The sequence below is a fragment of the Poecilia mexicana genome, unplaced genomic scaffold, assembly GCF_051168715.1.
Source record: "Poecilia mexicana isolate PSO_F unplaced genomic scaffold, ASM5116871v1 scaffold_1, whole genome shotgun sequence".
In the NCBI taxonomy this organism is placed as follows: domain Eukaryota; kingdom Metazoa; phylum Chordata; class Actinopteri; order Cyprinodontiformes; family Poeciliidae; genus Poecilia; species Poecilia mexicana.
This window is the reverse complement of record NW_028263370.1, coordinates 18,331,278-18,358,532: the sequence shown is the minus strand read 5'-3', so window position 1 is coordinate 18,358,532 and position 27,255 is coordinate 18,331,278. Positions and strand designations below refer to the sequence as shown.

General features: G+C 36.6%; 2 protein-coding genes across 3 annotated transcripts; both read left to right on the top strand.

Moving 5' to 3' along the window:
• The first annotated feature begins 2,431 nt into the window (after positions 1 to 2,431).
• Positions 2,432 to 12,953, top strand: LOC106906982 (rho-related GTP-binding protein RhoU-like). 2 transcript variants are annotated; one of them, XM_014972477.2, is made up of 5 exons: positions 2,432 to 2,501; positions 8,600 to 9,182; positions 9,350 to 9,408; positions 9,519 to 9,548; positions 11,927 to 12,953. In XM_014972477.2, the coding sequence occupies exons 1-5, from the start codon at positions 2,481 to 2,483 to the stop codon at positions 12,413 to 12,415; spliced, it is 1,182 nt and encodes a 393-aa protein (XP_014827963.1). In that variant the 5' UTR covers positions 2,432 to 2,480; the 3' UTR covers positions 12,416 to 12,953. The 2 variants fall into 2 exon arrangements, with proteins under 2 accessions (XP_014827963.1, XP_087861966.1); XM_088005840.1 differs by lacking the exon at positions 9,519 to 9,548.
• Positions 12,954 to 14,452: 1,499 nt separating this feature from the next.
• Positions 14,453 to 26,289, top strand: arhgap19 (Rho GTPase activating protein 19). The gene is made up of 12 exons (XM_014972482.2): positions 14,453 to 14,533; positions 15,641 to 15,903; positions 16,088 to 16,168; positions 17,286 to 17,495; positions 18,289 to 18,515; positions 19,177 to 19,263; positions 19,647 to 19,712; positions 20,181 to 20,390; positions 21,153 to 21,257; positions 22,225 to 22,317; positions 22,464 to 22,565; positions 23,681 to 26,289. Exons 1-12 carry the CDS (start codon positions 14,490 to 14,492, stop codon positions 23,735 to 23,737), a joined length of 1,545 nt encoding a protein of 514 aa, XP_014827968.2. The 5' UTR covers positions 14,453 to 14,489; the 3' UTR covers positions 23,738 to 26,289.
• Positions 26,290 to 27,255: the final 966 nt, after the last annotated feature.

Below are 27,255 nucleotides of genomic sequence, written 5' to 3'. Positions count from 1 at the left end.
TGGTGGGCAATTGTCAATCTCCTCTGTGTTCGACCAGGTGTGTTGGCCCACACGTCCCACTGTTTGCAATCAGGTTTGTGTCAGTTTTTTTGTTGTAATGAAAAAACTCTTTTAATTTGATTATATTTAGTCAGTGTTTGTGTGATGTTTTTATATAGGGCCACACTTCATGTTTTGAGCTGACGATTCCGACCTGGGCGTGTGGTTGGACGACGCTGTATATTTTTTAACTGGATTGAATTGAATGGTTTTATTGCAAAGATTTAATAGGCGTTTGGTAATTTTTTTTGTTTGTTTTTTGCAGTTGTCGCTGCACACTGCTGTTCTTTTAGTTTGATTTTCTTTTTCCATTGTTTTTCATTTATTTTTGTTTATCTATTGTTTTTTTGCAAATACACATCCTCTTATTTTGTAATAATAAATATTGTCCCTTTTATACTGGTTGTTTTTATTGCACTATAAGTGGTCGTAACACTACTCGCATTGTCAATTAATTAACATTATTAATTTAATTTTTAGCATACCAAGTGATCAGTTTCCTACCCTCATCGATAAAAAGTATTTTCATGGCTCAAGGAGTTGTCATTTCAGCTCATGCTAAAAACATGATGTGGAGCAAAATTAGTTACTCTGGTTCCAGTGCAAGACTTTTATTTTTACAGGAAGCTTATTTTAGCTATAGTCCTAGTGGAAGACATAAGGACTCTGAGTAACCACTGTTGGACAGTTTTGTCCCCCTTCATGCATGAAGCTGTTACAAACTAAAAGCTCCTTCAGTGACAGACTGCTGCATCCTTGGTGCACAAAGGACTTTATAACCATCAGTGCTCCCAAAGGAGTCAATAAATGTTTACATTCCTGCTGTTATCAGTTTTCCTCATGTCACATAGCATCCCTACTGTTATTTTCACATTATTTGATCTACAAAATAAATAACCGAGTTGTTTGCACATAACCTAAAAAACATATAAACAGCATTTTATTTGTCCAAGATGGCATTTCATTTTCAGATAAATCTTTGTTTGGGTTTCATTGTCTATAAGAAAAAATAAATAAAATTATGGCTGAAACAATTAATTCTGATGAATTGATTATAGAAAAATCTTTAACTGATGAAGTTATTGATTAATCGTTAACTTATTTTGTAATCGATTAATTGTTAACTTTGTACAGGCTCAATAAAGACCAGCTGCAGAAAGAACAACGCAGTCAGAGCAGCAACTAGCCAAAACTGTACAAAATGTAGGTACATTTGTATGAAAATATGTTTTACCCAAAACATCTGAAGTGGCTTTGATTTAGCTTAACCTGCTACAAATTCACTACAGGAATGCTTTGTTATTGCATTTTAGTCAATAAAATGTTTATTTTCTCATTCAAAGACAGAACTGAGTTATTTGTTTACTTGCATCTTTTAATGTGTTTCTGTAACAGCATAAAAGGGCATAAGCGGTTAAATGAAAAATCTGTAGAATGTGTCAATTAAATCGTAAGGATAATTGATAGAATAATCAATTACTAAAATAATAGATTTTTAGAAATTATTTTTAAAACATTCATTCTGGAGAGAAAGACGGTAAATAAAAGTATATGCCAGAATACAGAATAAATAATTAAATAAATAAAGGATAACTAAAAAAATTATGTTAGATTGAATGGACAGAAATCAACATGTGAAAAACATCACCCTGTGACTTTTTGAAATTATATACTCAAATAAATAAGCTCTTTGATTGGATTCTAATTTATTTAGATCCCTATGTGTCTTAAACACTTTATTTATTTTTTTCATTGTTGCTTAATCATTAAAAGACAACAGTAAACGGAAGAAGTCCCTCTTCTCCTCCCCTCCCCTGTCCCTAACTCTCCCTCTGTATCTTTCCAGCCTTGAGCATCTGCCCAGAAATGAACAGATGCAGACACCTGCGTTGTGGGCCCACATATGCACACACATCCCCCCTCCCCAAACCTCCTTTCAACCTTCTATGGGACCCAGAGTGGATCACAATGGGGAGCGATCAACGATCCAGTAACCAAATACTGCCTATCCCCTCAGGACACTCGCTCTGTTAGAGGCTTTGTCACCAGTTATGTCAATGCGGCCACACCAAACAATCTGCTGTATGACTGCTCATTTGAGATATAACATAATTCAGAGGGACAGAGGAGGAGGAGGCAGGGGGCCGAGGTGCAAAAAGGGCATTTCAGGGCTCCGGTTTGAAGTGGTGGGATTTCTCCAGACCTGTCAGCTCAAGTTTTCTTTCCACTGGGTTGGATTTAGAGTGAGTCAGACCAGAGGTCCAGATTATACAAGCAATTAATCAACTTACTATTAATTGTCGACTAATGGTTTGTTTTTAAAACAAATTTTTCAACTCGATTACCAATTAACTACTACAGACCTTCTTTCGGTGTTGTAGTTTGGCCGCCATCCAGCAGAGGGCGCCGCTGGTCATTCTGAAGCGGAGTCAGAAACAAACATGGCGGCAGTGCGAAAACAGGTAAGAGTTTTCGGTGCAGAACCGCACAGTGCAGTTACGAACTGCACTGTGCAAATATAGAAGAGGTTTCGCCGCAGCGCTCATTCAGCCGTGTTGTATGACGGAGTTGCGTTAAGTGCTACGAAGACGGAGAAAAATTTTACATGATGGGGAAGAAATATGGCGCTAATAAGCACAGCGGCTGTAAGTTAAAGCGCATCATGGCGAAATTTTAAAACATTCCTTGTGTATGAATGTGCCCATGGGGAGTTAAGTGTTTCACATATTTTATTCTCTTAATCTTTTATTTTTCTATTTAGCAAACTAAGAGGTTCCTAAGTTTATAAAACAAAACACAATTTTTTGTTTGTGTAGTCAGTATAAAATGCAGCTGATAAATAATAATGTTAACATAATGTTTGTTTTTTAAATTCAGGATGAAAAATGTACCCATGAAAAGACCCCCTTCTCTTGATACTTGGAGTAAACTCAGGTTTTTAAGAAAAATAATTGTTAGTTGATCGAAATGATCAATCAACTTTAGCCACAGGTGGGTAGAGTACACAAAAATTGTGCTCATGTAAGATTAAGATTACTTCAACATATTTTTACTCAAATAAAAGTAAAAAGTAGCCATCCAAATTATTCAAGTAAGGGTAAAAAAGTATTTGGTAAACAATCTTCTCAAGTACATCATAATATTTAAAAATCACATAATCAGACCAAAATATGAAGCTAAGTGGAAATTTTGGTATTTTAAGGACCAAGATGACAATAATTTATGATATAAGTAAGAAAATATAACAAAATCAGGCAAATCAGTTTCTTTCTAAATAAAACTTACGAAACATTAACAAAATCTGCTGGTGTGTCTCTGAGTCTGGTGAATTTTTGGTTAAAACATGTTTGAAAATCCAGAAATTTTATTCAAGTAAGAGTAGAAATACTTCCTAATAACGTAAAAGTAAAAAGTACAGTGTAGTAAAAATACTCCTAAAAGTAGATCTTCTTCAAAAATGTTAATGTAATTGCGTAAATGTAAGTAGTTAGTACCCGACTCAGTCTGACTTTAGCTTAACTCATTAGTCAGTAATTGCCATCTCTAGCTCTTGTTTTGGATGTTGCTGCGGTGGCAGGTGTTGGCCGAGGTAGCAGGACGACAAACAGGCTTGTTGGAGTAAGACTAGGTTACACATAAAAAGCCTTGTTTTGTTTAAAAAAAAAAGCAGGTCCAGCAGCCCACCGGTGCAGCAGCGGCGCATAATGGTGCTATAATACCCCCGTGTCCCTATCTCTCAGCTGCTGCTGGACGTCAGCGGATCCACATGCACCTGTTGTCTTCCCCCTCCTGTGTCTGGCGTGAGTTAGCCTGCTACACCTTAGGAATGCTCCCATCTACAGGCCCGCCTCCCCATCCCAGGAGAGAGCTTTGTCACAGTTGGATGAGGAGAGTGTAAGTGGAGGCGCTGGGGCGGGAGCACGGGAACCGGTGGAGAAGGAGGGGAGAAGAGGCTGCAAAGCCAGTGTCCCTCTCCTGTCCGGAGAGGCCTGTCCTAAATCACTGGCCCCAAGGGGAAGGCTGTCCATTGTGATGAGATGGCCCCTGCAAGCTGGGCTGCCAGCTGCCGCTGCTGCAGTGTCATGCCCCACCCCATCCTCCCGAAAACACACGCACACTTCACCCTTACATCCTCCCGTCTTCAGCGGCATGACAATGCTTTTTGTGGCCTTGGCCGCAGGTCGGCGGACAGAATTAAAATGAATTTGGAGGAGGCTCTCGAGAAAGGCCACGGAGCGGCAACATGTTTTCTGAGCCCACAATAATGATGACAAACTGAAGGCAGAGTTACAGTGCATGACATTTTAACCCAGAGGGCCAAACGGACCAGAAACAGACCGAATCAAGATCCTCATTCAAGCCTCATTTCACTCAGAGGCGTCAAAACGTCTCACATTCTCTAGAAGTACAGATACTTATGAAAAGTACTCCAGTAAAACCAAAAGTACAAGTTTACGGAAGACAATCAGGGCCACTGAAAAAAATAATCTCACAATTCTGAGATTAAAGCCAGAATTATTATTTTTTCAGTGGCCCTGATCTTCTTCTGTGCTGGTTGGACTGTTTTACTCAAGTAAAAGTAAAAAAAAAAAATACAAATTTTGACATGTACTAAAGCACAAAAACGTAAAAAGTAATTTAAATTTTCAAGAATATAAAGTCACTTTACATAATTTAAAAATACTTAAAAAGTTCTAATCACTTTATTTTTGTTCACAACATGCTCTGTGTTGGTTCAGATATAACATAACAGTCTAGTTTTTCTTCAAATCTCAATTAGGATTATGATGCATTAAACACTGGCATATTCGTCACTAATTGTACTTTGTAAAGGTATTTATCTTAAAATGTAGGAAGTACAAGTAAAAAGTTGATAAATACTGAAGTACAGACATCTGAAAAATCCACTTGACTACAGTTACCAAGTACTTTTCATTTTTTACTTTAAAACTGTATTTCACCTTGTAGCCAACATTTAAAAGGGAAGCACTCGACAGAGAAAGCTCTGGAAAACATTTTAAATATCCAAAATAGAAGAAAACAACAGAAAGAACAAATAAAATGAGCTATAAAGTCTCTTTAAACAGAATTAAGGGTAGTTGAGACCAATGCACCATTTTGAAGACTTTTATCATCCAGTTTTTGATAGAAAGAGACAAACGAAGAGTCGTGCAAATGGAAATTATTGAGAAATTAATTGATTAATGGCTTATGACGACAGGCCTAGATGGAACGCCATCACCAGTGGGAAAAGGTCTGTTAGTTTGTTTGCAGAGTTTAGTACAAATTATTTCTGGGTTTATTTGTCCTGAACAAGCGTTTAATAAACTGACACAGCTCCAGGCTTTAAAAAAACAAAACAAAAACCTTCTGCCCCCCACTGCAGGACCCGGCGTCCCGGCTCCGTCGGAGGATTTTCCCATCCATAGCCGAGGAAGGCGTGCTCCATTGTGCAGCTTCTAATGATGATTGTAATGATAGCTTGTCCATCTTTGATAAGAAACAGCACGCCCCTCATTAAAGGGCCCGGGGCACTGGTTCTCATGGCTTCTGGTCCATTCCAGGAGTTGGACAGCAGGCGAGGGGAGGCGAGACGACACCCGTGGCACACGCCTGTTGACCGAGCCACAAAGCAAAAGCGTGTGATACTCCCCCTCCCGGCGATCCCTATTGTCCTCCCAGCGACAAAAACCCACGCTCCTTTTCCATCCATCCTCCATCGGGTTCACCAATCAGCCGATTCTCCTCCAACCCACCCCGTCTTAAACACACTTATTTGGGTGTAGATTTGGGGGGCTGGGGCTCTAATTCACCGATTCACATGCAGACAGTATTTCTTGGAGGTGCTGGTGGAGGAGGGTGTGGCAGCTGGGTGGGGTTTTTGGGGATGCTGGATGGTGTTGATGGTTGCAGGATGGAGGAGGAGGAAGGGCTGCTGGGGTCAGGCCTGTGTGTCCTGGGAAAGTTGGGTTCTCCATTTAAACCGGCACATGTTGTGGCCTTCTGGTGGTTGTATGAATGTGCACGGTGACAGATGGCCCCGGCCCATAACTATAGAGTCTGAGAGCCCCTCCCGAGAGGGTGGAGGGGGGGAGAGAGTGACAGAAAGAGTGGGAGAGGGTAAACACAGAGATAAGGAGAGGGTGAAGGGGAATGAAGCTGATCCCTGCAGAACCAGAGAGGAAAAGCAGAGGGATGCCGTTGTGTGTATTTAATCCCAAACTCTAAATTGAGTTAATGTATTTTCTCACTCCCAGACTCCCTAAAGGTCCTGATTAGGTGTCTAGTTTATCAGACGCTGGAGCAGGTGGAGGCCAACAGTAGCAGCTTTGTATTAACCAGTGTATGGGTTTATTTCTGTGCCAACTCCTGGAGCCAAACGACGTCTCAATCCTTTCACAGGTCTGGCAGAAATGTGCTGTTTTCCACTGACTTCTCCTTAATCCTGTTAAGCAGAGATGTCAGCGGCTGGTTAAAGATTATTTTATGCTTCACACAATTTGTTCCTCTGTGTTGTAGAGCATTATGCTGAAAGGGAGCCTGTGGCATGCAAAAGTATTCACACCCATTGAACATGAGTTGGGTAGTAACTAGTTACATTTACTCAATTACATTTACTTTTTGGAAAACATTTACTTTCAGGAGTATTTTTACTGCGCCATACTTTTTACTTTTACTTTAGTAATTTTATTATGAAGCATCGCAAAATAAAAAAAGCAAACATGTTTTAACCAAGTTTTATATTTTGTCCGTTTTGGTCCGTTTGTTGTCATTTTTAAAGATTAAATTATTGATAATTTGATCAGTTAGTCAGTACTTGAGTATACTTTTTACCAAATACTTTTTACTTTTTCTTGAGTATAAATATGTTGAAGTATCACTACTCCTACTTGAATATAATTTTTGGATACACCTCTGCATCGAACCTGATATTTCCAACTTTATCCAGAGTCTTCTGTACATGTATATTTTTTATTTTTTGAAATGCTCATGACACATCGCTGCTCTGATCTCCAGTAACGTCAAACCAGATTTCTTCCTCTTTTTGTTTTGTTTTGTATCACAGATTTAAAGATGAAAACTCCTCTGCCACATTTATTATCAACCTGGTCTTTTTTTTTTTTTTTGCAAAGTTCCACATTCATAAAAGTAAAAAATATAGAGGGAACCAATTTTGACCTCTTTGTAATGCATCTTGTTTCAGTCTCGGACCCAAACAACAAAATGGCTACAAAAATAAAAGATAAGGTATAGAATTTATCTTTGTAACTTGTACTTATTCATAGATTTTTTTAATTTTCTTTTAGTTCTGATTTGTCATTTGTCACGTGTTACATTTGTCAAATTATGCAGATATTTTTCATTTTATATATGATAGTTTAAAAATATTAAAAATATGCAAACAAATAAGTACATTCCTTTGTTTTTTTTAAATGAATAATTTATAACCTAAAATGCAGAAACAGCTTTCCTGTAGTGTACGCCTGATCATTTGTAGAAAAGGATGCATCTGCAGCTAAAATGCAAATATTCTTCTAACAGCAACATGTGTGAAGCTCAGCCCTTTCAATGCAGTTTAGGGCTGATGGGTTGATATTTTAAATCAATAACTGGATAGTAGGTGATTAATAGGAGATTTTTACAGAATTTGGACCAGGTGAAGCCAAATCTTTGCCACGTGGGAAGTTCTGGGTAGAACATATTTACACGAAAAGAAGTTTTTTATAATCTCAAAAGCTAAATGAATATTTTTGTACATTTTTGGTTTAACTTCCATAACTTGTGAATCTTGTTTTTCAGAAAATTGCTTTTTTTGAGTCTTTTTACTTTACTTATTGATTAATCGATTACTAAACTAGTTGATGACTATTTGATTAATCAATTCATAATGATTAATCTGATTAATTGTTTCAGCCTTAATTGTTGGGATCTTATGTTATAGACTCTACAACATGCTAATGTTGTTAAGGACTGCTACAGATATGATACTATAGTCATACTACACTGTCCAAAAGGCAAATCCGTGCCACACTTTTCAGATTATCTAAAAACAATTATTTTAAAAAACCTAAGAGTATCATTTTATTCCCACTTCACAATAATGCACTATTTACTCATACAATTAGGAGCTGCATATGATCCACAGCTCACCTAAGGAAATCTGATATTTCACTGCCAATTTTAATATATTTTTCTTAGTCAAACTTTATTTATTTTATAATTTATCTTATGATGTAATTATTGGGAAGGTCGTTGTAAATAAATAAACTTTGGCTTTACAGGACTGGAACTGTCCTAGACTAAGTTTGTTGTTGCAGTTAGTGTGTTGACCTGTAGAGGGCGACAGAACTCTTATCTTTAAAGTTTTAAAAGGCAGATTGAAAATAAATGTTTTCAAAGCTGTGAAATGTATCTGCGTTTATATTATTTTTTTCTAACTCATAATCTAGGGGGAAAAAATCTACTTTTACAAACTTTCATATTTGTGTAACATATAATAAAATAATAAATGTGAGCAAAGTTTAAATGTTTAAATAATATATATATATTTTTTAAATAGGTAGGCAGTGTGTTTGGGTCAGAGGATTCCAGTAAGCTGGGTTGGTTTCACTGGAAAGCCCTGGAGGTTCAGATGGTGTTCTGCTCAGTAAGCCTCTTAAGACGCACGACCATGACAGATGTAGGGAATGCCAATCAGCTGCTCCCGCTGCGCAGAGAAACTTCAGTCTGCTTTACACCACTGACACACTTCACAGTAAACCCGCTTACCGACCTGCTGCTGCCAACTCAAGCGTCAACGGAGCTGCGTGAGGAAGATGGAGCTGCGCGACTAAACCGAGCACTATTTAGGACCAAATCGATAGAGAGAGGCATGTTACCCCTCGACGTGGGGAACCAGAAGCCCTGCCGCGTTTCAGAGCCGTTTGACGGTGGAGACCGACCCACCGTCCCGCCGCGGCGCTTAAAGAACCGTGACTTCCCACAGAGCGCAAAGCGCCGCTGGTCCGGTTCAACTCCTGAGCGCAAAGTGAACTGCGTCCTGGTCGGAGACGGAGCCGTGGGCAAGACCAGCCTCATCGTGAGCTACACCACCAACGGGTATCCCACGGAGTACGTCCCCACGGCGTTCGACAACTTCACCGGTGAGCTCCACTGTCAGCGTGGCGCGGTGTGGGAATTACGCACAGTGTGGGCTGTCTGATCTGCAGAGGTTTATCATTTTTAGCGACGTTTTCTGACAAAGAATCGATTTAATGTTAACGTGTGAAACTGGGAAACATTGTTTGGTGTTTTTGGATTTTTATTGCAGTGATGGTTGTGGTTGATGGGAAACCAGTCAGACTGCAGCTGTGTGACACCGCTGGACAGGTGAGTTTGTGCTTGTTAAATGAATACCGGACATGTGTGAGTTCTCTCTGCAGTGTTTGGCAGCTGTAAGTTTAAACTCCGATCATTTCTTCCCTGCGTCGCCATGGTAGAAATGGGGCCCAGTTGATGGATCAGTTAATGTAAGTCGTTCCTGATCTCTGTTTGGTTCCTCTGTTGGTAGATCGTTTTCTCTCTGTTGTCTTCACCTTGCTGTCCTGGTCTGAACCTGTGTGGTAGCTCCGCATCGCCCCCTACAGGATAAAAATAAAACTACAGTCTTCCAGTTTTACCCTTATTTCCCTGTAAAACATCCCACAGATGCAGTAACATAAGAATCTGCTAATTAAGATGTTTTTATTAAGAAAGGTAATAACTATTCTTGTTGTGATAATGTTAATTGTACCATTTATTTAGTGCTTTTTACATATAAAAAGATTTGAGGGGAAAAGATGAAGACTTTACAATAAAACAGACTTTGACAGGGTTCAGAAAATCCTGATGTAACATGGTGGTGCCAATATATCCAATAACTATACACATATTGTTTTATTTTACATTTTAATCCCTTTTTTTACAATAATTAAAATTTGTCACAATTACAAGCTTTACTGGACGATAAATTGTCCCAGAAATTATTGCAATAAATGATAATATTGTCGTTCTGAGGCCATTTTCAGCTAATATAATGATAATGCCGTAATAATGCAAGAACACCTCACACTGGAACTGGAACATATTTTAAATTTACAAAATAAAACACAACAAACAAAAATAACAAATATAAAGGAATGAAAACCACACACAACCAAAACCATAAACAAAATTGATTATGAAGTCTTTTAAAGAAAATTGCCCTTCAAAAATTATTTAATCAGAATATAAATTATAGTGCTCATTTTAATATATGATGCAATTAATTGAGTGTTTGCTTATTGCCGCAGGCTAAACGGCAGATTTAACGTTGGGCTCCTGCATTTGTAACCAATACTGCAGTTATTTAGATCAAAATGAGTACAAAAAAATATATAAATACTTCGTAAGATTTCGGACAAATTTTTGCCAATTTGGTCAACAAATTCTTACTATTGTTGACTTCCGATCAGGGGCCGAACAAAATCATTTCAAGGGCCACAAATGGCCCCCTGGCCACACTTTGGACACCACTGGATTAGATGTGAAATACAGGAGGAAATTAATTCAGCAACCTCCTTACCAAACATTAAGTAGATGATTTATTGAATAATTCACCTTTCCTACTCTCATTTTATTAATGATCTTATTATCCCTGAGCTGAACTAAATATTAAATTCATTTTATATTTCTTTAAGATTGATCATGTTTTAAATTTTGCATGAAAACGCTGATAAAACAAGTTGTTTTGATTTAACTCTATTAGCCCATCAGTGGAGAAAGGATTTGTTATGTATTGTTTTTATTAATTTTCAAGTTTACCCTAAATTTGATTAAGGTTTCTACTTTGACTGGGCCATTCTAACACCTGATCTGCCTTTGAAATACAATTTTAGCTCTTACTGTACGTTTAACGTACCTTCCTTCAGGAAGGTGAAACTCAGTTTCAAATCTTTTACAGCTTCTTGCAGCTTTTCTTTTCTTTACTGTGAGACTAAAGGCATCCAAGCAAAAATGCATGGCACACTTTATATTGGTATATATGTTTATATCACGCAATATTATATTACTAGATAATATTCCACTCAAAGACTTTGAAGTTTTTAGTTGGAACATGACAAAATGTGGCAAAAGTTAAAAATGGGTAAATATTTATTTTGAAACACTGAAGTATTCATAACTTCACATAATTTAGTAATAATTGCTGAATTGCTAAATGAGAAAAATTAAAGGGACTTCTGAATTTAATTGACTGCATTGGATTTTATTTAGGGGTGTCAGAGTTTTATATGTAAAAAAAAATACAAGAACAATGCATTATTTCCAGTTTACTTCATATTATCATTATGTGTCGGTTTGTCATGTTGCATATTCTAAATCTGCAAGAACTTCAAATATAAGTCGACATATGAATTTCTAAACGTACCTGATGTTTATTAAATGACTGAACACCCAATTTCTGCTGAAAAACCTCAAATGTGGAATATTTTCTTATTGAGTCTTCATGTTTGGATTAATAAGTGGTTATAATGTGCTACATTTGTTTTATCCTGTCAACATTTATTCAGATTACTCCACATGTGAAAATGGAGAAAACCTGTGTTTTAGACCAACAGGTCCAAATGAAAACTCACTTTGGTTTGACTCAGTTTCAGTAAATCTTGTGCATAGATAAAAATATGTATATATTTTTTTAAATAAAGTGGTTCTAGTCAATAAATTACCTTACATGGAGGCCCCAAAATGCAGAAGTTTAAGTCTTCAGCTGTAGATATTCCCTACCAAACACAGTTTTAAGGATTTTTAGGGGAATTACAGCTTTTTTAAAGACGTCTTTAGTAGAAGTTTGATGTGAGACGTCGGTCGCCTCTGTTTCTTCTCCCTGCAGGATGAGCTGGAGAGCCTCCGGCCGCTCTGCTACAGAAACGCCGACGTCTTCCTCCTCTGCTACAGCGTGGTGCGCCCCTGCTCCTTCCGAAACCTCACCAACAAATGGACCCCTGAGATCCAGCAGCTCTGCCCCGGCGTCCCCCTGGTCCTGGTCGGCACCCAGCTGGACCTGAGAGAAGACGTGCAGGTTCTGATCCACCTGGCGCAGAACCAGCAGCGGCCAGTGAGCACCGAGGAAGGCCGCAGGCTGGCGCTGGAGCTCGGGGCGGTGGGCTTCACAGAGTGCTCAGCGCTGACCCAGAAGAACCTGAAGGACACGTTTGATGGCGCTATCCTAGCTAGCTTCCAGCAGATGGACAGTAACGTGGTCCAGCAGCAGAGGATGACTCTGAGGAAGAAAACCCCCGATAAGATTAAGAGCCTGTCGGAGGCGTGGTGGAAGAAACTCAACTGTCTGATCGCAGAGGGGAGCTGCGAATTAAAATGAGGAGCTGCAGTTAGACGTTGTTAGCTTTTAATTTGGCCAGCAGGGCAGTGAAGGCATCTCACTCTGCAAAAACACAAATCTTAAAAAGTATTTTTGATCTGGTTTCTGTTGCAAATATCTCAGTACACTTGTACACTTGTCATTTTTTGATATATATATCATTTTTTCAAGTTAACGTGGTAACTTGATTGTGCTGTAGGATGGCACTATAATCTGCTGAAAAGTTACTTGCAAGTTAGTTTTGCCTTTTTTCAAGTGTAGTCATATATTTGCTTGAGAACCTAGACCAAAATATTTAGTAAGATTGTGTTTTTACAGTGCACTCACACATACATACATCCACAACAGAAAAATATGATTCATAATTTGTATGTTTTTACATTTGTATGAATTTAAGTCTGGATAAAAGTTAGACTTGAACAGACACATAGGAAACCTTAAAAATAAAATATTTATTAATTTATTTATTGGATATTATTTATTTTTATATTGCCAGCATTAACTGTGTCGTTTCTCAGAATTCTTAATAAAAACTGATTCACTCTGTTCAAAAAACGATTTATTTTTCACTTTAATTGAACTTTGAAACAGTAAAAGAAAATTCTGCATTTAATTCTGTTACCGGTTCATTCAGTGAATTTCTGTTGTGACTTGTGCATTTATTTTTCATTTGACAAACAAAAGGTTTTAGAGGCATTAATTTCTGCAATTATTCTCTCCACACACATTTATTGAAAGAACAAAAAGTGTCTCTAACTCGGGGCACAGGTCTCAGAATGAGAGCCAGAGCTTTCCCTTCGCTGTTCTGCTGTGATCTGGAGGAAAGCTTAAGATTACACCGTGGCTTGGCTTTGCTCTCCGATTCAGATTTGGCCTGCAGGAACCTCGTCTAATAGAAGCGGACAGGACCACCTGGGCTGGATTAGACCAGCATATGGAGCCCAATTTCCTCACCACAGAGACATCACGCCTCCAGGAGAAAGACAAGCTGTTTGCTCCACTTTTAGAGATATTCAGAGGTGAATTTTAAAAGTGGATCTTCTCTAATTCACATACAGGCTAAAATATTACAAACCAAAATACATTTTGCAGAAATGGACTGAACTTAGCTTTTTTTTTTTGTTTTTTTGTTTGACATAAATGAGTAAAGGTGGATAACAGCTATAGGTCCAAAAGAGCTCCATTCCTGATTCATAAATGTACTGTTTGTGTGGTTTCTTTCCAATGTGTGAAGGAACATTTAATTGAATATTAGTGAGGGTGTATGTAGGTATCACATTATTTGAGGTGATAACAATAAAATTATGATCTTCAAAGATTCATCACTGTTTTTTAAGTAGTACAAATGTACCACTAAACAGTACCCAGTAATTGGATCCAATTTTATTTTTACTCACATTTATTGATGATGCTGTCTGAAAAAAGAAAAACGTGTTACAAGGAAATATTACAACCATAATCTGTGTATGAAATAAAAACGCAGTTCTTATTTGAATATATTTTCCACGGTTTGATTCGGTGTATATAATTTAGAACCTGTGTGAACTGTGTAAAATAACCCTCGATAAATTAAAATTTGCTCACCATATTCTTGTTTTTAAGCTACATTCAAGTTTTTGTTGTATAGCTATGACTTGCATGTCAACTTTATCGGCTTGCGTGGTCAGTAAGTACGTATTTAGCATTAACAATTCGTCATACTTATTTGCCAAAAATATTGATTTGCATTTTCGCGAATACGTTTGTAGTGTGTTATCTGAACTGAAAACATTTCACAATTTGACAGTACTGAAAGCATATCCTGCTAAATAAAGGGAGTCAATGACAAAATGTGATTTATATAGTTTACTTTGACGTTATTTGTAAACAAGGAGCATTGATAATAGTATTAATGCCCGAATTTTTATAACCAGCTTCACGCTTTTGTATTGACAAACAGTAAATTCAAACAGACCAATCACAGGAAGGTACATTCAAATCAGAGTCGCTACGTACCACCTACGTTGAAGAACTGACCAATGGCTGTTGAAGTGGGCGGAGTTTTAGGGACAACAGCGCAGGATTCAAACTGAACATGGCTGCGGGGAACGATGTTGATGAAAGCACGCAAATTAGAAGGTAAATCAACAATATTACCGTCATTAGGTTGTTTGTCAGTTCCAACACTGGAGAAGAGACATTTCCGAGGTCTTACGTTGAACGTTAGCTGTTTCTTATGGCAGTTTTTTTTTGCGCAGTATGTCTTACGATTAGCAATAACAGGTTTCAAGAGAAGCTAATTGCATGACGTTGCGGTTAGCTTGCTAACGTTGACTTTGCCTGACTTTTATCAATAAAACGCGAGACCGGATACAGTTTGGGGTTTATCTTAATGTTTACTGCTATCAAAATACGTAAATAAGAAAATGCAGGTCATGTCAGTTTTAGGTTAGCATTTGGTTCTTGTGTGTGTGATGGGCAGTATTTTATTTAAGGGGTCCAAAACACTCTTTGATAGTGCTACAGTTTTCTATGTAAGATAAATTAAATGACTAAAACAGAATCAAATAATTCCAAACTGAACAAATTCTTCTGAAATACAGTTTGTGACCTGGAATTACAAAATGGTTAAGAAAAACAATAACAGCTGTACATTCAAAGCAAATTTACTGTAGAAAAAAATAATACAGTGCAGATATTTAAAAAAAGTGTAATTGAGTCGGATAATTTGAAAACACGTACAAGATGTTCATGTTTGTGCATTGGAATAATCAACAGACTACAGGTTAGGTCAGGGTGTCCAAGGGACCATTTGTGGACCTGGGGATAATTTGTGTCTCTTGACTGCAGGTCCAGAATGTTAGAAATTTGCCCCTCCTTTAGGCACTTTTGTTATTTTTTAGCACAAGAATTTCAATGACAAATTTAATTATTTGATGGAAAGTCTTAGGCAAAAAGTGTTTTTTGTTTTAATTTTAACTCCATTTTAAATAGAGATATAAATTTAAAAGTAAGTAAGTGACTTACTTACTTTCATCTTCAGGATTCTGGTCCATTTTGGGAAAAGTTTGGACACCACTGGGTTCCGTAGGATCTTATCCCTGTTTTGTCTCTAGTGTCTTTCCACTTTCTTTTTGTGAAATTGGAAATGTAAAAATTATTTTTGATAAAGATGTCGCAATCACACACATCTCATTTTCACCTTCAGTTAACTTCCTGCCTGATTGTTGTGTGTCTCCTTCTCAGAAGCATGGTGACCCACTGTGAGGAGTCGCCCGGCTCCTCTTGTTCTGTCAGACCGCCCGTCATCTTCAACCCAGATTTTTTTGTTGAGAAACTCCGCCACGAGAGCCCCGACGCATTCCTGGAGCTTGTGCTCAGTAACATAACTCGGCTTATCGACCTTCCTGGGATCGAGTTCGCCCAGCTCCTCGGTGAGGATTGTCCCAAAACCCCGACAAGTGGAAATGGAGGCTTTTTCCGCTCTTTCAACTTCCTTAAGCGAAAAGGTAAAAATCACTTGCATCACGTGGTCATGATTACCGTCTTCCCACCTGAATAGTTGATTGATTAAAGTGAAAAAAATAATGAATATGGAATGAGTTCTAAAAAACTGAATGCATTAGAGATAAAATAATTAATAAATTAAACGTTGACTGTATGATTAATTCATGCGTCTCCATGCTTTAACAGATAAAGGCGCCGTCTTTGGAACCACGCTGACTGAGAGCTCCATCGCACAGATCTATCAGCTCATTGAGTTCCTCAGCAAAAGTAAGACATCATAAAACTCTGCTAGTTCTTTCACCCCAGCTTTGGACAACCTCGTCTTTCTCTGGAGTAAAAAATTACTTCAAAACAGATAAATAAAAAGGAGCTTTTGTTTTATTGGTATGATCATTTGTGTTCTTATGTACTTTCACCCCTAAGCAGTTAGTGATGAGATTGTGGATATTGGTGTTGAACTTTGCATTCTGTCTAAATGTTTCACTGCAAATGTTTTTTTTAATCCCAAGTATCGGTTAATCTGTTTTCCTTCCATATTTTGAGTGTTTTAAATATAAAGCATGAGCGCTGTAGAAGTCTGAGGTGAGCAGAGTACCCAAAAATTGCACTGAAGTAAGAGTAGCTCTGCTGCAATATATGTTTACTCCAGTAAAGGTAAAAAGGCCTCAAATACGAATAAAACGGTATGTGGTAAAAAGTCTGCTCAAGTACTGAGTAACTGATTAAAACATCATTTATTATTTAAAAATCACAGTATTAGACAGGCCAAAATATAAAGTTAAGTGGAAATTTAGGTATTTTAAAGAGCAAAATGAAAATAATAACATAATTACAAAAGAATAAAATCAGGCAAAAGAAACATTTTTCCAAATCAGTTTCTTTCAAGAAAAAATTTATGAAACTTTAACAGAAACTGCAGGTGTGTCTGGTGAATGTTTGGTTAAAAACATGTTTGTTTTTCGTTCGGTGGGTAAAACATCCAGAAATTTTATTCAAGCAAGAGTAGAAATACTTCATGATAAAATTACTCAAGTAAAAGTAAAAAGTGCAGCTTAGTAAAAATACTTATAAAACTAAATTTTTTCCAAAATGTTGCTGAAGTAAATGTAACTAAGTGCAGTTAGTTACTACCCAACTCTATTTTTTTTAAACTTTGTAAATCAACTAAAATAATTGGAAAGTTTTGGAAAATTTTGACATGCAAAATGTGCAGGAATCTAATAACGACAGACTTGCATTCAGTTCTTATAATCTAAAGGTGTTATCTAATATCATAGATCCAAACATTCAGATTCTGACCAAATACCAGACGTGACGTCTCAGACAATTAAAATATTCATTTCATTATATTTATTTGCTCTGCTCAAAATATTTTTCTGCTCAGATCTGCATGTGGAGGGTTTGTTCCGGGTGCCGGGGAACAGCGTCCGGCAGCACGCCTTGAAGGAGCTGCTGAACGGCGGGGCGGACGTCGACCTTGAGGCCGGAGAGTTTCACCCCAACGACGTTGCCTCTCTGCTTAAGACTTTTCTGGGAGAGCTGCCGGAGCCTCTGCTGACACACCGGCACTTCCACGTGCACCTGAAGATAGCCGGTAGGAAAAGCTGTGCATGTAAAGCTGTGGAAGAAATATTTAGAAATATGATTCCCGTGGTTTCAGCCACAGAAATACGACGACGTACTAAGGCCATTTTTAAAGAACTAAGTCATTAAAAAAACTAAGAAGTTTTGATATTAATCTCTGAAATCTCAAAAAACATGGCTATTTTCATAATTTTTTCATTTTTAATCAAATTTTGACTTTTCAACGTCTGAAATGTCCATGTGTTTTTTTTTTCTAAAAATGTCTGAGACTTTCCCAAAATTTCTGAGGTTTTCTGAAGCATATTTAAACTTGGAAATGTCTTTGTTTTTTCTCTTAACATTTCTGAGACTAATTTCAAAATTTCTGAAAATTTTAAGCAAAATTTTGACTTTCCAAACTCAGAAAGTCCCAAATTATTTTCTAGACAATTTCTGAGATTAATCTAAAAATTACTGAGTTTTTCTGCAGCATATTCTTGACTTTCCAAAGTCAGAAATTTCCAAGGTTTTTTCTAGAGATTTTCTGATTTTTTTTTAAAGCAAATATTCAACTGTTCAAAGTCAGAAATTTTAATTTTTTTTTTCTAGAAAATTTGTAAATTTTTGAAGCAAGTCTTTGCCTTTCCAAAGTCAGAAATTTCCAAGGTTTTCTCTAAAAAAATTCTGAGATTAATCAAAAAATTTCTGGGGGTTTTCTAGAAAACATCTGAGTGTTTTAATTCTATTTCTTTTATTTTATCTTCAATGATACGCTGTCATAAAGAAAGGATGGGCGTTTACATTTTAAACAAATTTTCTTCCAGACATGACTCTGTTTGATGAAAAAGGAAATAAAACAGTGGTTCCAAACAAGGAGCGTCAGATCGAGGCCCTGCAGCTCCTCTTCCTGTTGCTGCCGCAGGCCAACCGCTCGCTGCTCAAACTGCTGCTGGACCTGCTCTACCACACCGCCAAGCAGCAGGACAAGAACAAGATGTCTGCCTACAACCTGGCGCTCATGTTTGCCCCGCACGTCCTCTGGCCCAGACATGTAAGATGGATAAATATCCAAATCATTTCCATCCTCTAACCCATTAAGTCCACATTTGGACAGATAAATAAGTTTTTATTTGTTTTGGCTTTCATCCACACAAAAACCCAGTTTGATGTCCCTAAAAATGATTGTTTCTAAAAACTCTATATTTATGTGTTTATTTGTGGAAAATTGAGATTTGGCGCCAAATAATGCACCAATATATCCACATACATGATTCCCCATCGACATCTTCTAGTGTTTTAATAACTTTATATGTTAAACTTTTAAACATAGTTCGATATATATACATCTATCCACATAAATTAACTTCCATGTTTAATTCCTAACAGGAAGTGGTGGTCGTTTTGAAGCAGTCTGATTGGCTGACACGTTTTAGCTTTGTGCTACACTGCCCCCTATGGGTTTGGCATGTTTAAAACAACACTCGGAGATGGATTTGTGCAAGTTTATATGAATGAAAACCTTCCTGAAATGGATCCTGTGCGTACTGACTTACTTTGTAAACTATTTGACAGCGATATTTGTCTATTTAAAGACCGGGTTACATATGCATAAGGCCTATATGTCACATTTCTGCACATTTGGCATTAAAACATTGACAGGTTCTCTGTAGCGCTGCAGTTTGTTGTGTTTAGACTGTTTCTCCTGCCTCCAGATGACAGCCGGCGACCTTAAAGACAATCTGAAGAACCTGAACAACAGCATGGCCTTCCTCATCAAGCATTCACAGAAGCTCTTCAGGGTGATTGCTTTCTACACACTCTGCAAAATAACTAAATGATCAAGTGTTCACTAAATAACATTAGAAATGACATTTTAATTCATAATTTTGAAAAGCCACAGAGTTATTTGCATCTTTTAATGCATTTCTGAAAGAATATTAAAAGACTTAAGTGGTTAAATGGAAAAACCTGGAGAATTTACATTTTTTTAATCTCATGAATCATCAGAATAATCTATAAAATAATCAGTAGAATAATCGATTACTTACATAATTGATAGTTCCTGCCCTGAGTGAATCAGTGATCCATTAACAAGTTGCAAACAGACTTTATCAGAAACGTGTGGCGGGTTGCTTATCTGTTCCTCTCATGACTAACTTCCTGATTATTGTCGCTTTTTCAGGCTCCAGTCTATTTGAGGGAATATGCCAAGGTCCATTTTAACGGAACCAAGGTTCTGCAGAGTAAGGTGAGCTAAACGTTTCTTAGTTTTACTGCTTTAAACGAGTTTCAGCATCAATGTCAGTGTTTTGAAGAGCCACATTTTTCTCTTATTCTTTTTATTTTGTCATCAACAGAAGTAATTATCCGTTCTGCTGAAATATAAATGTACATTTTACCAAATGGAGGAAAGACGAGAGATTTCCTCTTCAGACTTTGCACTTTGCCTGTTTTTTTTTAAGGGTAAAAGTAGTAAAAATAAAAAAATACGTCAATTAATTGTTTCTAATGCCACTATATGGCTACACATGGATTGTGGTGGTTTAAAAGTGTATTAACACCAAGTCAGGATGTCATACAGCTGTTAATGACGATCTAACTTGGCCGTCTAAATAAAAGCGTTTGTATGCTGATCCATCAGAACAGCAAAAATGTTCGTTTGTTTTTAAACGTAAAACTTGATATTCCTTTTTGAAGTTTCTCTGTTTGGCTTCAGGATGACCTGGAGCTGCTGGCAGTCAGCAGCAGCTCTCCTGCCCAGCGGACGGCGCCGCCTCTGAAGCGGACAGCCGGTCCGGGCCGCGCCGTGCAGGAGCAGAGTCAGTCGCCTGCTCAGCAGTACACAGAGGAGGCGCTGAAGGAGCTCTTCAGGCACGTTCACCAGAACATGCCCGACTCCGCGAAGAAGAAGAAACTCGTCCGACAGGTTGAGTTCGGAAAACTTTGTGGTGTGACTATTTGTCCAAGAACACAACATTTAAAAAACTTAAGACTTCAAGGTGATCAAAGCAAAAGTGAATTCAACTCAAACAGCCTCTTGATGCACCGTGGGTTTCTGGCTTACGGAGTTCCAAAAAGACCAAAATGTTGCTATATGAAGGAGGGTTGAAACGATTTATCGTGATTAATCGATTATTGTAGAAATTGTTAACTCATTTAGTAATCAATCATTAACTAGAGTATAAAAAAGGAATTAAACTATTTGTTTTTTTTGCATAATTTAATGTATTTCTAATATTGTATAAAAATGATTGCGGCTAAAAAAAAAAGTAGGTTGTGCCAATTTTTAAATCTGATTAATCGTCAAAATAATTGGTGGTATTATTATTATTATTACAATAATTGTTAGTTTCAGTAACTAATGCCCGAATGTAAAGCTGATTTCCGATTTGGAAAATTAACAGTTTCCAACCTAAAGACAAAAAAATAAACAAATACATTTTACTGGTTATTTTAGTGCCATTCTTTTGTGAATATTTACTGCAAATACTCCAGAAAAATGAAAATAATGCTCAAACCTGCATTTGTTATACCTTTACTGTTTTATTCCTTTTTGCCAGAGTTATTAATGTCCACTGTGAAAGGTCCAAAGGGCCGCAGGCCCAGAATGGAAACATAAACCTGGCTGCTCATCATGGAGCCAAACTTTGTCCGTTTGGATGTTTCTGACCTTTGTGTTTCTGTCCAGCTCGTCAAGCAGACTCAGTCAGAAACATCCAGCGAGGATCATCTGCTCCCTCCAGCCGCCAGTAAGAAGCGTCCTCGTTCCCGCTCCTTTGGTGGCCTCATCAAGGTAAGAAATGTGCATCTTGTCTTTTTGCAACCATAAATCCCAGGATGTATTTTTACTACTGGATAAACACAAAGTTTGATGTGTTCCTTATCCTTCATGATGCTGTTTGTTCTCTGATTTTTCTCTAACAAACCAATGAGAACAGCTGCCTTTATGCTGAGAATAAGGCTGGACAATAAATCAATAACGATATATATCGCGATAGACACATAATAAATATCAATAACATCTGGTAAGTTCACTGAACTCCGATCCAGAACCACACGGCATTCTGGGAGATGTAGGCAGAGGAAAGACTTTAGCTGCTCAACTTCTCTCTGCTAGCTAAGCAAAGTGTGTGGAAATACTGTTTGGTTACCTAGCAACTCACTCATTCTTTGGTTACCTAGCAACACCTTGTTGAGTAACTGGTGCAGCAGCAGTTTCAGGTTTCTCCACTGTGCCTCATAACTGCTTGAAGATGAAATATAACGGCGTTGAGTGAACATTGTGGGTAAAACTGGAAAGATCACATCACCAGTTTGGTAGTATTTCACATATTTAAAAAGAAAAGACTATAATTATTGATATAATTCGCCTAATACACTTTTCAGCCATATTGTCCAGCCCTACATTTAGATTAATTCTGAAGGCAAAAAGTTGCATTTTGGTTCAGTATTTAATATAAATGAATACCACACTTTTCAAATATTTATTTAATGTTTTTTTTCCCCCTTCTTTGCAATTTTTCTGTATTTCATGTTGGTATAAAATACATTGTGTATTCATAGTTGTGTTTGTAATGTGCCAAAATGTAGAAACATTCTACATGCTTCGTTGTATTGCGCTAAAGAAGCAATACACATTCAGTTATAATGTAAAGAATATAATTTTACTAAATAGTTGACTTACTTTACAAATATATTTCCTTTTTAATCATAAATTCTGATGTTATTTGCTTTTCTTTTACCCGTTTCTGTGTTACTAGCGAAAAGCTCGAGGCGAGCAGATGAGAGAGAGACACATCTCACCCGAAGCTGTTGGAAAAAAACTAGGAAAAGAAAATGTCCTCGTCCAGTCGGTGAGCTTTGAGTTTCCAAATGTTTACCGCTCTGTAATAATGTGAAGCGTTGTAGTTCATCATCCACCAGGGGGCACTGTGACAGCATCTCTACATGCCCTTACCTTTGCTTTTTTCTTTTCGTTTTGTGCGTTCATGTTTTACAGGTGAGCAGTCCGCCAGCCGGTCCTGTCATGGGGAAAGCAGGACTTGTAGTTAAAAATCCAGACTTTATCTTTCACAAAAACAAACCTCTGAAGGTTTCTAAGGTATGACAAACTCAAACCTGTTTGTGCTGTGAAACACAGAAACCTTTGATGTTTTCATGGTTTCTTTAGTTTGACACACTCAGAAAGGAAGAAGTACGTTTAGGTTTTTCCTAATCAGACTGGATTTTCATTGCTTGAGTTTTTAAAATTGCAATTTTTATCTACATTTCTGCAAATGGAGCAAAACGTTTGATTTACTCTGTTGTAAAAGTTAAAGCTACAGCCATAAAGATGTCGAGCTTTTGGCTTCAGTTTCTTCTTCAGTTCTGATGAATTTTCTGGGAAAATTTGGACACTCAGTTTTTCTTCTCTTGGAAAAAAAATGACTCACTATAAATCCCAAACAATCAGAAGGAAGAGATTAACTTTTTTCTCCGCAGGTAACCCTGGAGTATGAAGATTTATCAGATAAGACAGAGTGGATTAAAATTAGCTGCTCCTCCGTTCCCTACAACACCTTCAAGCCGATAGAATCAGTTTGATTTGTGGCTAAAATTGCAACATTTGACATTTTCAGCTGCTCCGTCCCACATGATCTAAACTCATTGAACAACCTGTTCCCCTCCTCGCCTGTGGTGGCGCTGCACTGAAGGAAACGACATAAAAACCTCTGAAGAAGACATTAGCACAACTTCTTACTTTGCAAAATGTAAACAGAAATGGAGTAGCATCAGACTTTCAGTGTTTCAGTGATTTTTTTTTTTTTTTTGTCTGATAAAAGACCATGAGCCATTTCTCCTTCTAGCTTTAGACTCTTGTGCTCGTTTTGATTGTATTTACCCAGAATGCTCTGCTCTATAGTCCACTTCCTGCTTTTGGAGTGGTCTCCGGTATACTTTGCATTCAAACCGCACCAAAGTTCGCTTCAACCGAACCGAGGCCTACGGTTTCAGTCTCGATCAGAGTTCGATTGAGATTTTCTAAACAAATAAACTGGATTTAGTTTAAAGCAGAATGAACCCTAAATACAGCATATATTTGGAAAAACATTCTCAAACATTATATTGTTTGTTTGTTCAGTTTGTAACTATTGTTTTGTGCCTGTGTGGATCGTATGCTGTTTGAAAGTTTAACCTGAGGTGGAATTTAAACTCCTGCTTCTCTTTTCACGGCAGGATTCTCCCTCCGTCTCCAGGATGTGCTTCTCTCCAACTCAGGAAGTGTCAGTATGAACCAAGATTGGACTAGGACAGTATTAAACAGCCATTACACATGTGAATATTTAGGTTGTATCCAGCTGTGACTAATGTCAGATTGAGCCGTCAGAACCGGAGTTACAAAGTGGTACAAATAGTTTCACAGGTTTGCATGTTGTATTTAGAATGACAACATTTTAGGAATACTTGCAGATGAGTCGTAATAATATCAGCAGCTAGCGGATTAGCTTCAGGGTTCTGCTATATAAAGGAAAACCACTGACACTCTGAAAAATGCAGAATATGTATAAATGTTGTAGAAATTGTTTTATATATACAGTGTGTGTCTTTTTTTATGGGAATCGTGTAATTTTGGGAGCCGTTTGTGAAAGTGAGATGATGATCCAATGTCAGTGAGTTTTACACTTTTTTTTTTTTTTTTTTTTTTTTTTTGGGACATCCTACACTGAAAAAAGAGACTGGAGCTCCAACATAAAATAAAAATTGTTAATTAGTCACCAATAATTGAATGAAGTTTGTCAAGCTTACATTATTTACATTTGTTTAACCTGAAAATGCATAATAAACCTAATAAATTAACTTGATTAAGCTTAATTTGATTATTTGTGACTAATTAGTTTAAATATATTTAAGTTGAATCACCTGTTCTCTTTTTTCAGTGTACTTTTTTTACGTTTTAGCTGAGCTCATGACGCTCTCCCTAAATGCTGTTCAAATGAGAACATCAAGTCTTTTGCATTTTAATGGAATATCAAGTGTAACATTACCTTTATTTTGAGGTGTTTTATTTATTTTTATTTGGGTTCATTGATGACAGGAAGTTATTTTTGTCTCATGGAGTTTGGAGGATTTGCTGATGGTTTCAGTGGAAGTTGAAGGAAGGGATTTTTTCCCATCAGATTGAGCAGAAATCAACAAAGAGCCCAACAGGTGACGACTTTAATCTGAGAAATCTTTCTGATTGGGTAAAGCAAACACAAGATCGTTGATTTTTACCTTTGCAGAACCATTAACACTTTGGTTTTTTGTTCTGAAATGAGGCGTTTTTTTGTGTGTGTTCAGACTTTATGACATGATGGCGCATTTGGACCATCATATGCAGAGCAAAGAGGAGCACAATTTCCACCAAAAAAAACTTAAAACTTTATAGAAAACAAAAACTTAAAAATGTCTGAGTTTGAAAAGATGAATATTTTCTGGGAAAAAAAATCTGAAATTCTTAGATCAATCTCATAAATTTTCTGGAGAGAACCTTTGACACTAAGAACATTTCCAAAAGTTGAAAATTGTTGAATTTGAATTTCCACAATTATCTTTCTAGACAATTTCTGAGATTAATCTCAAAATTTTGGAGTTTGTTCCCTAGCAAATATTTGACTTTTCAAACTCAGAATTTAAAACATTTTTGTCTAGAAAATCTATAAATTTCTGAGTTGTTTTTTTTTATAACAAATTTTCAACTGTTAAACTCTGAAATTTTAAAGTTTTTTCTAAAACAAATTTGAGATTAACTTTTGAAATTCAGAAATTTCCTTGTTTTTCCTATAAAATTCCACAGTTTTCACTTTCACATTTTGTAACTGAATTTTTACATTTTTTTCTAGGAAATTTTTAACTTTTGAAACTGAGAAATTTCATTAGTTTCAAACTAATTATTATTTTTTTTTTTTTTTTGGTGGAAAGTTACTTTACTTTTTCATTCTACATTTGCCCCAATACGTAGATGGACATACTGACACGGCCTCTCCTCTAAACCCCTCAGTTCTCCTTGGTAGTATTTCCTTAATAAATGTGAAATTTGCTCTGATTTCTGTGTGGAGGCCGTGTTACTGTAACCTGTGATTCATCATGTGATGGAGCGACGTTTCTCCTTTAAGATCGATTTTCTTACCTGGGCCGGAAATGTGCTGCTGTTGCCTCTTGTTTGGGTTTTGGACGCTCTGAGGAAGCAGGAAAGATGGATGGATGAAAGTGATGAAGGGCTGAACCTGACAGAAGGACAATAATATACCTCATTTATCTTGGTTTGGATGCCTTGTTCTTCTTTTTAGACGTACATCGGTTTTATTTTCTGATATTTATCTGTCGTCTGAAGATTGTTTGGTTGTGAAGAGGCTGGGGTTTGGAAGATTCACTTTGGATTTAATTTCTGGAATCATTTCTTAGTAAGAGGAACATGTTCAGTCTTTAAAACTGTTACATTGTGCTGTGAAGCATTATTTTTAAGTTACACATAAATACTCAGAGTAAACCTGTTACATTTCCTCTGGCCTGCAGAGGAAAGTTAGACTGTGGAGATAAGTGACATTTTTATTTCAGTTTTTTATTAAATTTCTACACTATTTTTTGTTGTTGGGATGCTAACAGGTCACTTTAACAATATTCTGTTTGGTTTGTCCAAGCACAACACTCCAATATTGTGTTGAATGAACCTGTGACTTCTCTTAAGTGGTTTTAACTGTGGTTACTTGTTTTTGTATTTTTTTAATGTAAAGTAAGCTAACCTTGTACAGAGTGTTCCTTAGTAAGGAATCTGTTTGGATTAAATGTCTTCATTTTCTAACAAACAGCGTTTTGTGAGTTTATGTAGATTTTCTGAAGGAATCGATTCTAAGTTGTTTGTGATGTATTACTTTATTTCTCCACTAGAGGACGCCATCATATTGTTAGAAATAAGAAACCATCGAGTTCTTTTAAAAAATGACTTGAATATGAAGCCTTTTCAAATTCAGAAATTTTCATGTTTTCTATAAAATTTTAGATTAATTTCAAAATGTTGAGATTTTTACTTGCAAATCTTCAACTTTCAAACTCAAATTTTTTCTTTCAGAAAATTTTGAGATTAGTCTCAAAATTTCAGATTTATTTTCTAGCAATTTTTTTGACTTTTCAGATTCAGAATTTTCCATGTTTTTTTTTTCTAGAAAATTTCTGAGATAAAGATTTCTGATTTATTTTCTAGCAAATCTTCAACTTGTCAAACTCAAAAATGTCTTTTTTTAAAGATAATTTCTGAAAATAGTTAACAATTTAAGTTTTTTTTCTAGCATATTTTTGACTTTTCAAACTGGAATATTTTTCTATTTCTCTAGAAATTTTGGAGATTAACCTAAATTTTATTTTCTGTTCAAGCAAATTTTTGACTTATCAAATTGAGAAATTTCCATGTTTTTTTTTCTACAACAATTCTGAGGTCAATTTCAAAATGTTAGGTTTTTGAATTTCTGTTTTGATTTTTTTAAACAAAGAAATTTACTTATTTTTATTTCTAGAACATTTCTGAGATCAGTGTAAAAAATTCTGAGTTAATTTTTTTTAACCAAATCTTCAACTTTAAAAAAAAAAATCCCTTTTTTTTTAAGGAAATTTCCTGACAATCTAAAAAAAAAGTCTCTTTTTGTGGAATTTTTTCTTTTTTTTCCCTTTATCTACAACAGTCATTTAAAAGCATCTTTTCTTCCAGAAATAATTTGAGATGTCTGTGGGAACCCGTCTCCCCAATGGATCCGTTGGTCCTTAACCAGCTACTTTTG

Excerpts from the sequence above, each read along its gene's own strand:
- arhgap19 (XM_014972482.2), top strand. The coding sequence starts at position 14,490 with ATGGCTGCGGGGAACGATGTTGATGAAAGCACGCAAATTAGAAG. Across the intron at positions 21,258-22,224 it reads CCTTTGGTGGCCTCATCAAG|CGAAAAGCTCGAGGCGAGCA; the intron begins GTAAGAAATGTG and ends CTGTGTTACTAG. Across the intron at positions 22,318-22,463 it reads AAAATGTCCTCGTCCAGTCG|GTGAGCAGTCCGCCAGCCGG; the intron begins GTGAGCTTTGAG and ends CATGTTTTACAG.
- LOC106906982 (XM_014972477.2), top strand. The coding sequence starts at position 2,481 with ATGGCGGCAGTGCGAAAACAG. Across the intron at positions 9,183-9,349 it reads GGCGTTCGACAACTTCACCG|TGATGGTTGTGGTTGATGGG; the intron begins GTGAGCTCCACT and ends TTTTTATTGCAG. Across the intron at positions 9,549-11,926 it reads CAGTTGATGGATCAGTTAAT|GATGAGCTGGAGAGCCTCCG; the intron begins GTAAGTCGTTCC and ends TTCTCCCTGCAG.